This window comes from Silene latifolia, chromosome Y (genome assembly GCF_048544455.1).
Source record: "Silene latifolia isolate original U9 population chromosome Y, ASM4854445v1, whole genome shotgun sequence".
Lineage (NCBI taxonomy): Eukaryota > Viridiplantae > Streptophyta > Magnoliopsida > Caryophyllales > Caryophyllaceae > Silene > Silene latifolia.
In genome coordinates this window covers 387,771,060-387,782,990 of record NC_133538.1, presented here as the reverse complement: position 1 = coordinate 387,782,990, position 11,931 = coordinate 387,771,060, and the positions used below count along the sequence as shown (strand labels likewise).

At 37.1% G+C, this 11,931-nt stretch overlaps 2 protein-coding genes across 2 annotated transcripts; both read left to right on the top strand.

Annotated features, from left to right (window-relative positions):
* The first annotated feature begins 228 nt into the window (after nucleotides 1–228).
* Nucleotides 229–1,847, top strand: LOC141634315 (uncharacterized). The gene is made up of 5 exons (XM_074446540.1): nucleotides 229–412; nucleotides 556–607; nucleotides 702–763; nucleotides 1,436–1,503; nucleotides 1,584–1,847. Exons 1-5 carry the CDS (start codon nucleotides 314–316, stop codon nucleotides 1,675–1,677), a joined length of 375 nt encoding a protein of 124 aa, XP_074302641.1. The 5' UTR covers nucleotides 229–313; the 3' UTR covers nucleotides 1,678–1,847.
* An 876-nt stretch (nucleotides 1,848–2,723) lies between these two features.
* On the top strand, nucleotides 2,724–4,805 carry LOC141634314 (uncharacterized). The gene is made up of 4 exons (XM_074446539.1): nucleotides 2,724–2,999; nucleotides 3,082–3,157; nucleotides 4,013–4,111; nucleotides 4,231–4,805. Exons 1-4 carry the CDS (start codon nucleotides 2,884–2,886, stop codon nucleotides 4,336–4,338), a joined length of 399 nt encoding a protein of 132 aa, XP_074302640.1. The 5' UTR covers nucleotides 2,724–2,883; the 3' UTR covers nucleotides 4,339–4,805.
* The last annotated feature ends 7,126 nt before the right edge of the window (nucleotides 4,806–11,931 follow it).

Genomic DNA, 11,931 nt, shown 5'->3' with positions numbered 1-11,931 from the left:
ATGACTTCACAAGAGAACGGTGATTGATTCCAACCGTGCTGGTAGATTAACAACGAGAACGGTTAGTTTGACGAACCGTCTTAATATTATAAAGAGAACGGTTAAGTCATGAAACCGTTCTCATTGATACAACAAAGAGAACGGCCCAATGACAAAACCGGACTAGATGTAAAAGAAAGGCCCGTAGGCTGCTGTCTGTCTTGCCCTCAAAAAAAGAAAAAACCCTCTCAATTACAAAAGAAAAAACCTCGCTCTTCTTCCCGTCATTCCAATCCAATCGTCACTCTCAATTTCTTCCTTATAATTGGCCAATATGAAGGTTGTAATCAAAGTTCGAACATCCAGCTATTCGTTAGGGTTTCGTTTTACTCTCAATCCTCTTTCAATGGCGAATCATTCTAATCTCGACGACGTAATTTTCTTTCATTCTATTGTTTGTCAGTGGCGGAACTAGAGGGCTAGCAATTCGTGTTTGTTTATTTTGATTGCATTTATTATTGTTTTGTTTTTGGCATTTGCGATTGAATTTATCTAATTTGGCGTTGTTCGATTTAGGATGATGATTTTGGGGCCGATTTCATTGAAAATAATAGCAATCGACGCTCAGGTTTTGTTTTTTTAGCTGATTAGTTATTCAATTGGTAATGTTTATGTGGGGTTTTATATGTTTGATGAATGAAGTGTTTGTTTTTGTGTTTTAGGGAGTAAGCGGAGCTTTGGGGAGCTTGATGATGAAGAAGACGATATTTTTGGGTCGAAAAAGGTCTCTATTTGCATTAAGTACTGTCTTTTTTACCCTATAGTTTGTAGTTGTGGACTATATGCTTTTGCTTGAGACCTGTACTTTGTATTGCAAATCGTCTAGAATCTTAATTACATTTAGATTTTGAGCCATTGTTGGCATTTGAGAGTACTTACCGGTGCAAATTGTGTGGTTGTTAATTGCCATTGTTTTACATAGATAGTCTTAGTCTATAAAGCTGAATTAAGAACTTGTGGTAGGGAATGGATTTATTAGGCAGCTTGCTGGCTCAATGACTAACATTTAGGTTAATAATAAATTTTTATTCTTTCGTGAGAATTATTTTAATAAAACGTAAAGAATGTGTTGAGTTAGAGGGAATATGACTTCTGATTGTAACCCCAACGCCACTGATTTCCAGATGTTTTGTTTAGTGACAAAGCTGTACTACATGGAGTAATAGGCAAGTTTCTAAGTCGTGTTTGGACTTTTGGCGGGGAAGTGATGTTAGTTGGGGTGGGAGTTGGTGACGTGACTTTGATGCTAGTGGTGAGGTATGTGCAAGTTGGTTCGTTATTATGAGCTACCTCCATAATAGTAGTGCTCTTCATCTACAAAGGCACCTATCTTTTTTCGAGTGAGTGTTTTGAATCTTTAGTTTCTTTGTGTAAATTATTTGTATCTTCTGTTTAGGCAAAATCTGAATTGGAAGAGATGGCTCCTGGTGTGGCAACGAGAATGATATTGTCCCTTCGTGAGAGGTAATTTTGTCTAAAGAATTTGCTCAGTTGAATTGTTTTTATGTCGTTAACGCACTAACTTGTTTGCTTCCCTTCATCAGTCTTGAGAAGACCAAGGATGACCTGGAAAAGTGTAAAGTATGTCTTATGCTTACTTGTCCCAGTAATGTTTTCTTTCGTTCCGTCTCTGTTTAGTAATGTTTTCTTTTTGTCTTTCTTTTTCTCCTTTGTTTAGAGTCTTGACAGTCTTCAACGAGCTGTGTGAGAGTCTATAGTAAAATCTATGAAAATATATAGCTGATGTATTAGGATTTAGGCAGGAGTGACAAATGTATTTATACAGCTTCTTTTTAGGCAAACTATAATAGTTTGATATGATAAAGACGGTGGAAGTAGTGTCTATGTAGATTGAGTGTTGCTTGTAATTAATTCCTAAGGGATAAGAACATGGCTTATTACACGGTGAATGATATGTTAGAAGAGCTATAACCCTATATTGACTCTTGTTTTTCATTAATCAATCGGGTTTTCATCTTTAGAAAGGCTGACCATAAAGACCGGTATCGGGAAGAGTCTTTCTAAAGTATCTTAAGTTTATTTAGTATATTCTTGCTGATCATTCATATTCGTTGGTTTTGTTTCAGATGGAATGGGAAAGCTGCTGAAGTCGAAATTCGAAATGGCATTCTTCGTTCGAATGAGTCTTTCATACTGCTTTGGAACTAGTCCGACTTAGTTTCTTCGTCAATGTCATTTCTTTTTCTAGTTGCATGATTTTGTTCATTGACTTCATTCAACTGCTCATCTGCTGACTACTTGTTGCTATTGTTTGACTTACATACCTTCTTGTTTTGGTAGAACCTAAAATGGTTGTCAATTATGCTTTGAACTTGAGGTCATCGAGAAGTCTTTGAAAGAGCGGTATGTGTGGGATCTCTAACTTTTTTCCAACCTATCCTGGATGTTCGAACTTTGATTAACAACCTTCATATTATCAGCTAGAAAAAGCAAAGAAAAAGAAGTGTAATAACCGGAGTTGGCCTGCAAGAGGAGGGAGTACGGATTTATTTGCCTCCTCATTTGCCCATACACTCTCCAAAAAGGAAAAAATAGAGTTTTGTGAGTGTTTGCATAGTGTTAAAGTGCCTGAGGGATATTCTTCAAATATTAGTAGCCTCGTGTCAATGCGAGATCTCGGTGAGTGGTCTAAAGTCTCACGATTGTCATGTTTTGATGCAATAGTTAATAGCAGTGCCCATTCGTTCCATTTTACCTAAAAAGGTTCGATATGCCATAACTAGGTTCTGTTTTTTCTTCAATGCCATATGCAACAAAGTTATTGATTCTGCAGAGTTAGATGAATTGCAAAATCTGATTGTCACTTCTCTTTGCCAATTCGAAATGTATTTTCCTCCTTCATTTTTTACAATCATGGTTGAGACACTACTTATTGTGTATTGGTGTGATCCTGCTGCATATACGGAGCCTCGCCGATTTTTCGTGGACACAATTACTAGGTTAGAAAATGGTTGAGACACTACTTATTGTGGTTTGAATTATGTTTGAAGTAAGTACTTATTTTAGTTAATTGAAATACAGAGCATTCGAGAAAAGAAACTCAGTTGATCCACTTGTCGGGTTCGACGCAAAACCGCTTTCTTGGAAAATTATTAAGGTATATCTTCTATAATGTGCATATTTATTTATTGACTATACCACAACATGAGCCGCACAGTTGATTGATTATATTCAGAGCCCCATTGTTGTTTCTATATAAGTTCATTTGATTAGTTCAATCTTATTGTTCGATGTTCTACAAACTGGGTTTCTCAAATTTAAATTTCAGGTGAATTGGAATATGTCCTTTTGTTGCACAAGTGTATAATGATAAAAAGTAGGGATCCTGGCGATGGAGATGGTTGCATTATTAAATTTTTAGTTTGTTTGGTAGGTGAAGGGAACTGAATCGCTCATTCTAGTTATTTTAATTATAAATCTTGAATTCTTGATGCGTATAAGTATTAGGCTAGCAATACTAAAGCCATTTTTACTTCAATTGAAACCAGAAATGGCTATTGTAGCTCACAACTTCATATGAATTTGTTTTTAGTAAATCCCTCTCTGTATTTGGATTCACTTTGCATTTCCGAAATTTCCCCCATGTATTTGCAGAAAGCTAGTGAATCCAATCAAATGGAGGGACTCGAGGGAGTATAATTTTAGTTACAAATCAAGTCTATGATTACGTTGTTCTTTGTGGGAAGTTTTTCATACTTGAGAAGTTGGCTTGCTTGTGTCTTGGTCTCATTTTTTGCTTTTGTCTGCACTCCTTTTCCATATGACCAAATCTCTTGCAATACCAAATCTCTACTGGAACCTTTTTCTTCCACTGTTGGTATTTGAAACTTATATGCCTTGAATTAGACTTGATTGGAAAAGCGTCCTTCTCTTGGATTTTCTGACATTTTCTTGAACTTTTGATCATGTACTTGCAAAGAACTCATCAACTCATTGTGGTTTTTTAATTTAGTGTCCTCGGCAGCCGGTTGGGACCGTATTATGCGGATATTATGTTTGTCGATATATGTTGGAGCTTATCAAAGCAAGATATGTTAATGTCGCCCATAATGTATGTATTTTTCCTTATCATTTCAATCATTTTCATCTCTTTGTTTTATTCTTTCCGTCTTGGTAATTATTTTACGTAACAAGCTAGTATTAACTGAAGTTTTGGGTGTATATATACAGTTCATGTTAGCCGCCCCAATGACATATACGGTTGAGCAAATTGACGAGGTGCGAAATATTTGGGCTGAATTCACACTCAATTTTAAGCCGACAAGTAATGGTGGATGAAGACGATGATTACCAGTTACTTATAGTTATTTTTGCACTTGGATAGGAATAAGTGATGCGGATTGAAAGATTTTTATTTATACATTTTTTTCGATATTTATACGTATACTTATTTTTGCACTTGGATAGGATTTTGTCAATTTTTGTAAGGAATTATAGTCATGAATTCAAATTAAATAAAAAAGTTTGGTTTTTGTTCCGTAATACATGCTGTGAAGTTTCTGAATTGCACGTATATATAGAATTCCTATAAGCTATACGATTTAATCGTGTAGGGGTTTCGAAAAAAAATATTTAAAAAAAAATAAAAAAATCAAAGAGAACGGTTCATGCAATACACGTTCTCCTTGAACCTCAAATACTATAATGGCGCCAAATTTGAAAAAAATAACTGGCGCGGCGCCAAATTTCATTTTACCAAATTGGCGCTTTTTCTGTCTTTACAAAGAAAACGGGTCCATATGTAACCGTTCTCTTTCTAATATGATAATAGCACGGTTGTAGTATAGAACCGTTCTCGTTGTAGTTACAAAGAGACCGGTTTGACTTCGTGTTAACCGTTCTCTTATGTCAAAGAGAACGCTTGGCCACAGCACGGTTGAAAGGTGTTTTAAGAACGGTTAGTGACCGTTCTCCTAGCTTAGAATTGTAGTAGTGTATAAAAGCTGAACTCTTTATAATCGCTCGAAAAAAACTTCTTGAAGAAACGTGTGTGTATATATTACGGTATCACCCGATAGTACATAACATTTGAAAACTTGATACATGCTGGCACGTTGCTATCTTTTTCATTTGTAAAGTTTTCAATACCTCGTCTCCTTAATAAACCTATTTGGCATGTAGTTCTGCGTAAATGTCGAAAGAACAAATGGTCAACCATAAATAGAAATACACTATGTACATGAGAATCAATTATGACCACTTTTTAACAAACATAATTTATAAATTACAATTCCCTCCTCCTCTCTTTATTTGAAGTCTAAAGTTCTCATCGTAGTTAAAGTAAAACTCATGCTTGAATTGAAATTCAGGACACATAATAGAGATCAAAAGGAAACCTCATTGTTTCGACTATAGCTTAAGTTAATACATCATAATATCGAATAGTTCAAAGTCACTTGTGGATTTAAAGTAATGTTGCTTTTTGAAAGTTTTTTTCACTCGCATAATAATTATCTCGAGTCCTAATTAAACTTTAAATAGTAGTGGTTTTAAAATTGTCTTCTTAGGTCTTAGAATTTAAGCCTAAATGTCTGTTAAAAGTGTTGGTATTTTTTTTTGAACATTTTTCTAAGTTGATCTTTTTCACATCGTGTATATTTTATAGGAGTATTAAATTAAATATATCTAAAGTCTTATTACAAACTAAATCTGTAAAGAAACAAAAGAACAACAAAAATAATAATGTTACACACTAATTATATTCTCGTGATGGTAGAATAATGCCCTGCAAGCTAGTTTCGCGGTTGGAATCATCATCATTAGTTCACAACGATGTAATATGCAGCTTTACCGGAAAATACATTCAAATTTCCGTCTCGAGAAAACACAAGTGTTACAAAAAAGAGAATAATGGAGTAGTACTAAGACGTCCTTTTTTATTTAGGATCCTCAAATTGATTAACAACAACATTCTCCTAATATTTATCACAAATTCTCATTTGTGACGGACATATCCGTCGTTATTAGAGAAATAATAGACATCATCAATGATCTTCTCTATCAAGACTAAAGAGATAGCAGGAATAAGCAACTGTTAACCATGCAAATTAAACATCAATATGTAGTTTTTATAATCGCGGCACCACATATATTAAACACTAATACACACCATTCACAAATAATAATATACTAGTTGGAAAGCCCGTGCGATTCACGGGTCTTCCATTAGGATTATCTGTAAAAATATATTCTTAAGTTGATAAAAAAAAGTCCTACTATATTGTCATTGATAAAAAAAAAATTATGTAATTGGTGTAGATGATAACCTATGAAGTATTAGTGCTTTTAACATAAAAGTTTTGTCATCGATTAATATAACATCAAGTGACATAGTTATTGTGTGGGAAATAATCTGTATACTTCCCTTAAACTAGAAGGATTATAACGAATTTAACAATGATGATTAAAGATCATAAACAAAATACATAAACAAAGTATAAGGATTTAGAATTAACCTTCGGTCCTAGCAAAATTGGCCTAAGAACAATATCAAAATTGATATTCGCTTATTAGTTGCACCCAAGACGATCTGAGATATGCCCTTTGATTATGTTAGAAATCGATCTAAAATTTTCTGTAAAATTTAGTTTTTTTGTGTTTTGTGATGAGAGAGAGGAGGCAAGGTCAAGAAAAAGCATTAGGGTAGAAATAATTCTCTCCCTTTCTTTTTATACTGACCGAATTATCGAGTTAATTAGGAAAGAATAATACTTTCCTAATTTTCGGCCATCAGACCGAAATAAGGACTATCAGCTCCTTATTTTTGGTCTTTCCAAAAATATATAATATGTGTTGAATTGTCATCTAGTGAGGATCGAACCCAAGACCTCTTGGTTTATGTACCTTCACTATTACCACTATGACACATTCATCTTGTTGATATTAAATATAACTGATTATATTTAATTACGAATTAACAGATTAATTCGTCCAAGCTAACATTATATACATTTAATTAAATATAACTTATTATATTTAATTTACGAATTGATTGATTAATTCGTCTCAACTAATATTATTTAATTTTCATTAAATAATTATCTCATCAACACATTGACTAACTTTTTAGTCATATTGGGCATCAATGTGATTATATTTCTATAACCACATTTCTCAAACACATCCTATAGGTGTGACCTTTAGGGACCAGTTGATCACCGTCATCTGTATGATAATAACGTCAAACTTTCTAGCAAGCCAACCGTTATTAGGTAAACGTTAATCAACTGAGTAAATATACGAAGTATACCCTTGTGAACCTGTAAGAGATTTACAAATGTTATCACACTAATTTGTGGAGGACACAAGCTTCAACAAACTCCCACTTGTCCTCACAAGTGTATGTGCGATAACCGATTCTCATATCCTATAAAATTTCTCCCACTCAATGTAAACCAATTTGCAAATCCGAATTAACAAAGGTCGTATTTTACAAGCGATCAATATCAAGAGTGGTTTCCCCGACTAGAGAGTAACTTAACTGATAAACGAATCAACATTCGAGCATGGCCATGCATTTCAGTTACAACTCCTCGAGTGGCCCTGAGAAATAACTATACCTGATAAGGGTTGGATATTTTCCTCAACTCGAATCCTGCAGATGTAAGCACAGTATGAAATGACCCAAAAAAAATCTACTTAGCCCCAGTTACGGTAGGCCGTGAGAAATAAACCAAAGTCACCCAAAAACTGCCTTAATCTCAAGAGACAGTTAATAGTCAAAAGAATCGACTCTAGGAATACAATGGATGTCCTATCCACGACCCGGCACCGAATGTTATTAAACATTTAGGACTCCATTACGTTGTCACAAAAAGTTGTCCTACGAGGTATCGTCATAATCTCGTATCTGTGATCGATTAGTCAACCGTTTAACTTATGGCTCGTTGAACCCACCATCAATCGACTGCACAATATAATAGCCGGAGTTATCAGCTCACATTGGGGATTACGGACCAAAACAAATATAATGTAATTCAGTTTACTTTGTGGCGTTCAATGTTGTCAGTACAATCCACATGAAAAACAAAATATTATATATATAAAACGATGAAGTTATAAATAGTATATGAAAAAGATAATGTATCAAATCCATAATCAAGTACTACAACTCAGGAACATGTTTAATTCCCATGGAGTTAACATGCCCTACATGCTTATTATAATTCAACGGTTTGGTGAGAGGATCCGCGATGTTATCATCCGTCGCAATCTTGTCAATCACTATCTCTTCTTGCTCCACGTAATCACGGATCAGGTGAGCTTTCCGAAATACATGTCTAGATTTGTTGCTAGACTTTGGCTCCTTAGCCTGGAAGATGGCACCTCTATTGTCACAATAGATGGTGATCGGGTCATTCGAACTAGGAACTACCGAAAGCCCTTGTAAGAATTGACGCATCCATATCGCTTCCTTTCTGCCTCCGAAGCGGCATAGTACTCGGATTGATAGTAGAATCTGCTACAACTCTGTTTGGAACTCTTTCGGTGACCGCAGCACTATTAAGAGTGAAGACGAACCCGGACTGAGATTTTGAATCATCTCGATCCGTTTGGAAGCTAGCATCTGCGTAACCGGTTGGGCATAGCTTAGTATCGCCTCCATAAGTCAATACCCAATCCTTAGTCCTCCGTAGGTACTTGAGGATATTTTTGACTACTATCCAGTGTGTTTCACCTGGAGTCTTTTGGTACCGACTCGTCATACTCAATGCATATGCCACGTCTGGACGTGTGCATATCATGGCATACATGATCGATCCTATTGCAGATGAATAAGGAACACGACTCATGCGCTCAATCCCTTCAGGCGTCATGGGTGATCGAGACTTGCTCAAGCGCATCCCGTCGTCATAGGAAGGTTCCCCTTCTTGGAGTTGGTCATGCTGAACCTCTCAAGAACCTTATCCAAATAAGACTCCTGACTAAGTGATAAAGTCCGTCGTGATCTATCTCGGTAGATAAGGATTCCCAAAATGCGTTGTGCCTCACCCAGATCTTTCATCTGGAAATGGTTCTTCAACCACTCTTTAACCGAAGAAAGGAGAGGAATGTCATTCCCAATCAAGAGTATGTCATCGACATACAATATCAAGAATACAATCTTGCTCCCACTCGACTTGATATATAAGCATGGTTCCTAGACCGATCGAGTGAAACCATACTCTTTTATCACTTGGTCGAAACGATGATTCCAACTCCGAGAAGCTTGCTTAAGTCCGTAAATGGAACGCTTAAACTTTCATACTTTCTTAGGATGCTCAGGATCTATGAAACCTTCAGGTTGCACCATGTACAACTCTTCCTCCAAATAACCGTTTAAGAAGGCGGTTTTCACATCCATTTGCCAAATCTCATAATCATGAAATGCGGCAATCGCTAAGATTATCTTAATGGAACGTAGCATGACTACAGGTGCAAAAATCTCATCATAATGCAATCCTTGCACTTGAGTGAAACCGTTTGCCACAAGTCGTGCCTTATAGGTATCTGGTTGCGCGTCTACAGAACGCTTTATTTTGTAAAGCCATTTGCACCGTAGAGGTTTTACCATATTAAGTAAATCAACTAGATTCCATTCGTTATTCTCATACATGGAGTCCATCTCGGATTGCATGGCTTCGAGCCATAGCTTTGAGTCGGAACAGGCCATAGCACCTCTATAGGTTGCGGGTTCATTACTTTCTAGAAGTAAAACGTCATTCTTCTCGACCATACCAATGTATCTGTCCGGAGGATGAGAGTCTCTACCCGACCTCCTAGGTTCCTCAGGAATATTAACCGTATCATCAGTTGGAGGAAACACTTCCTCCATCCGTTCCTCGGTCGTTGGTTCTGGAATCTCCGACAGCTCGAAGGTTCTATTACTCGTCTTGTTCTCGAGAAATTCTTTTTCTAATAACGTGCACTAGCCGCAACAAAAACTCGATGTTCGGTAGGCGAATAGAAGTAATGACCAAATGTTCCTTTTGGATAACCTATAAAGTATGTCTTGACCGATCGCGGGCCGAGCTTATCCTCGTGTCTCCACTTGACATAAGCCTCACAGCCCCAACCCAAATAAAGGACAAGTTAGGGACCGTTCCCTTACACATTTCATATGGAGTCTTGTCGACAGCTTTAGACGGACTTCGGTTAAGTATAAGAGCTGCTGACAAAAGAGCATAACCCCATAATGAATCAGGCACTACCGTGTGACTCATCATGGATCGAACCATATCAAGTAAGTTTCGATTTCTCCGTTCAGACACACCATTCAATTGAGGTGTTCTAGGTGGAGTTAACTGCAAAACGATTCCACAGTCTTTCAGGTGTTGATCAAACTCATTTGAAAGATATTCGCCACCCCGATCTGAACGGAGTGCTTTAATCTTTCTACCCAGTTGGTTCTGTACCCCATTCTGGTATTCCTTGAATTTCTCAAAGGACTCACTTTTATGCTTCATTAAGTAGACATATCCGTATCTACTCAAATCGTCCGTGAAGTGATAAAATATCTATAGCCATCTCTAGCGGTAATTGACATAGGTCCACATAGGTCCACATACGTCCATATGTATGAGTCCTAATAGGTCACTAGCGCGCATTCCAACACCTTTGAAGGAAATTCGAGTCATCTTGCCAATGAGACATGATTCACACGTGCCATATGTAGAAAAATCGAATGCGGGAATAGTCCCATTATCGACGAGTTTTTTCACGCGTTTCTCATTTATGTGTCCCATTCGACAATGCCATAGATAGGTTTGATCTTTGTCACCAACCTTTAATTTCTTATTATTCATGTGTAATATTTCCGTGGCTTGATCTAAGATATAAATTCCATTCATGGAAACTGCTTTGCCATAAATCATTTCATTAAAAGAGAAAATACAACTATTATCCTTTATTGAAAATGTAAAACCGTCTTTAGCAAGTACGGAAACAAAAATAATATTCTTAGATAAACTGGGTACATAGTAACAGTTATTTTAAGATAACTCAAAACCACTAGGGAGTTGGATTACATATATGTTCCCTTCGAGGCAGCAGCAACTCGTGCTCCATTCCCGACTCGCAGGTCCACATCACCTTTTTCGAGAGGTATGATGTTCTTTAGGCCCTGCAAATGATTACACAGATGAGAACCACAACCAGTATCTAGTACCCAAGTTCCGAAACTTGCATGGTTAATCTCAATCATATGAATATAAGATGACATACCAACAGGAACGACGCGGCCTGCCTTGATGTCCTCATGGTAGACGGGACAGTTCCTCCTCCAATGTCCAGTCTTGTGACAATGGTGGCACTCTATGTCACCGCCCTTGCTCTTTGTCTTGCCCTGTGAGCCACTAGTCTCACCAGGCGCACTCTTACCGTTTCCTGGCTTCTTGAACTTTGGCTTACCTACAGCTAGGTCGCCATGAGTCTTGCCCTTACCTTTACTCTTGTTGTGAATCGTGAGAACATCCTGCTTCATGCTCCCACTCAATTTCATATCCTTCTCGATCTGTACGAGAAGGGAGTGTAGCTCATGAGGACTCTTTTTCAAGTCATTCATGTAGTAGTTCGCCCTGAAAAGGGCAAAACCATCGTGAAGAGAATGAAGCATTCGGTCAATGACAATGCTCTCACTGATTCTACAATTCAGTGTCTCTAGCTTCTCGACATTCTCAATCATGTGAAGAATGTGTGGGCTAACTGGTTGGCCCTTCTGGAGTTTCGCATCAAAGAAGCGACAGGTATGCTCATATATAACGATTCTCGGTGCCTTTAAGAACTCGTTAGTGAGCGTGGTGAAAATCTTGTTTGCACTTTGGGCAATGAAGCGTCTCTGCAAATTGGTTTCCATTGCAAAGATGAGTACGTTCTTTATCGCACCCGCTTCCA

Excerpts from the sequence above, each read along its gene's own strand:
- LOC141634315 (XM_074446540.1), top strand. The coding sequence starts at position 314 with ATGAAGGTTGTAATCAAAGTTCGAACATCCAGCTATTCGTTAGGGTTT. Across the intron at positions 413-555 it reads ATCATTCTAATCTCGACGAC|GATGATGATTTTGGGGCCGA; the intron begins GTAATTTTCTTT and ends TGTTCGATTTAG. Across the intron at positions 764-1,435 it reads ATATTTTTGGGTCGAAAAAG|GCAAAATCTGAATTGGAAGA; the intron begins GTCTCTATTTGC and ends TCTTCTGTTTAG.
- LOC141634314 (XM_074446539.1), top strand. The coding sequence starts at position 2,884 with ATGTATTTTCCTCCTTCATTTTTTACAATCATGGTTGAGACACTACTT. Across the intron at positions 3,158-4,012 it reads TTTCTTGGAAAATTATTAAG|TGTCCTCGGCAGCCGGTTGG; the intron begins GTATATCTTCTA and ends TTTTTAATTTAG. Across the intron at positions 4,112-4,230 it reads ATGTTAATGTCGCCCATAAT|TTCATGTTAGCCGCCCCAAT; the intron begins GTATGTATTTTT and ends GTATATATACAG.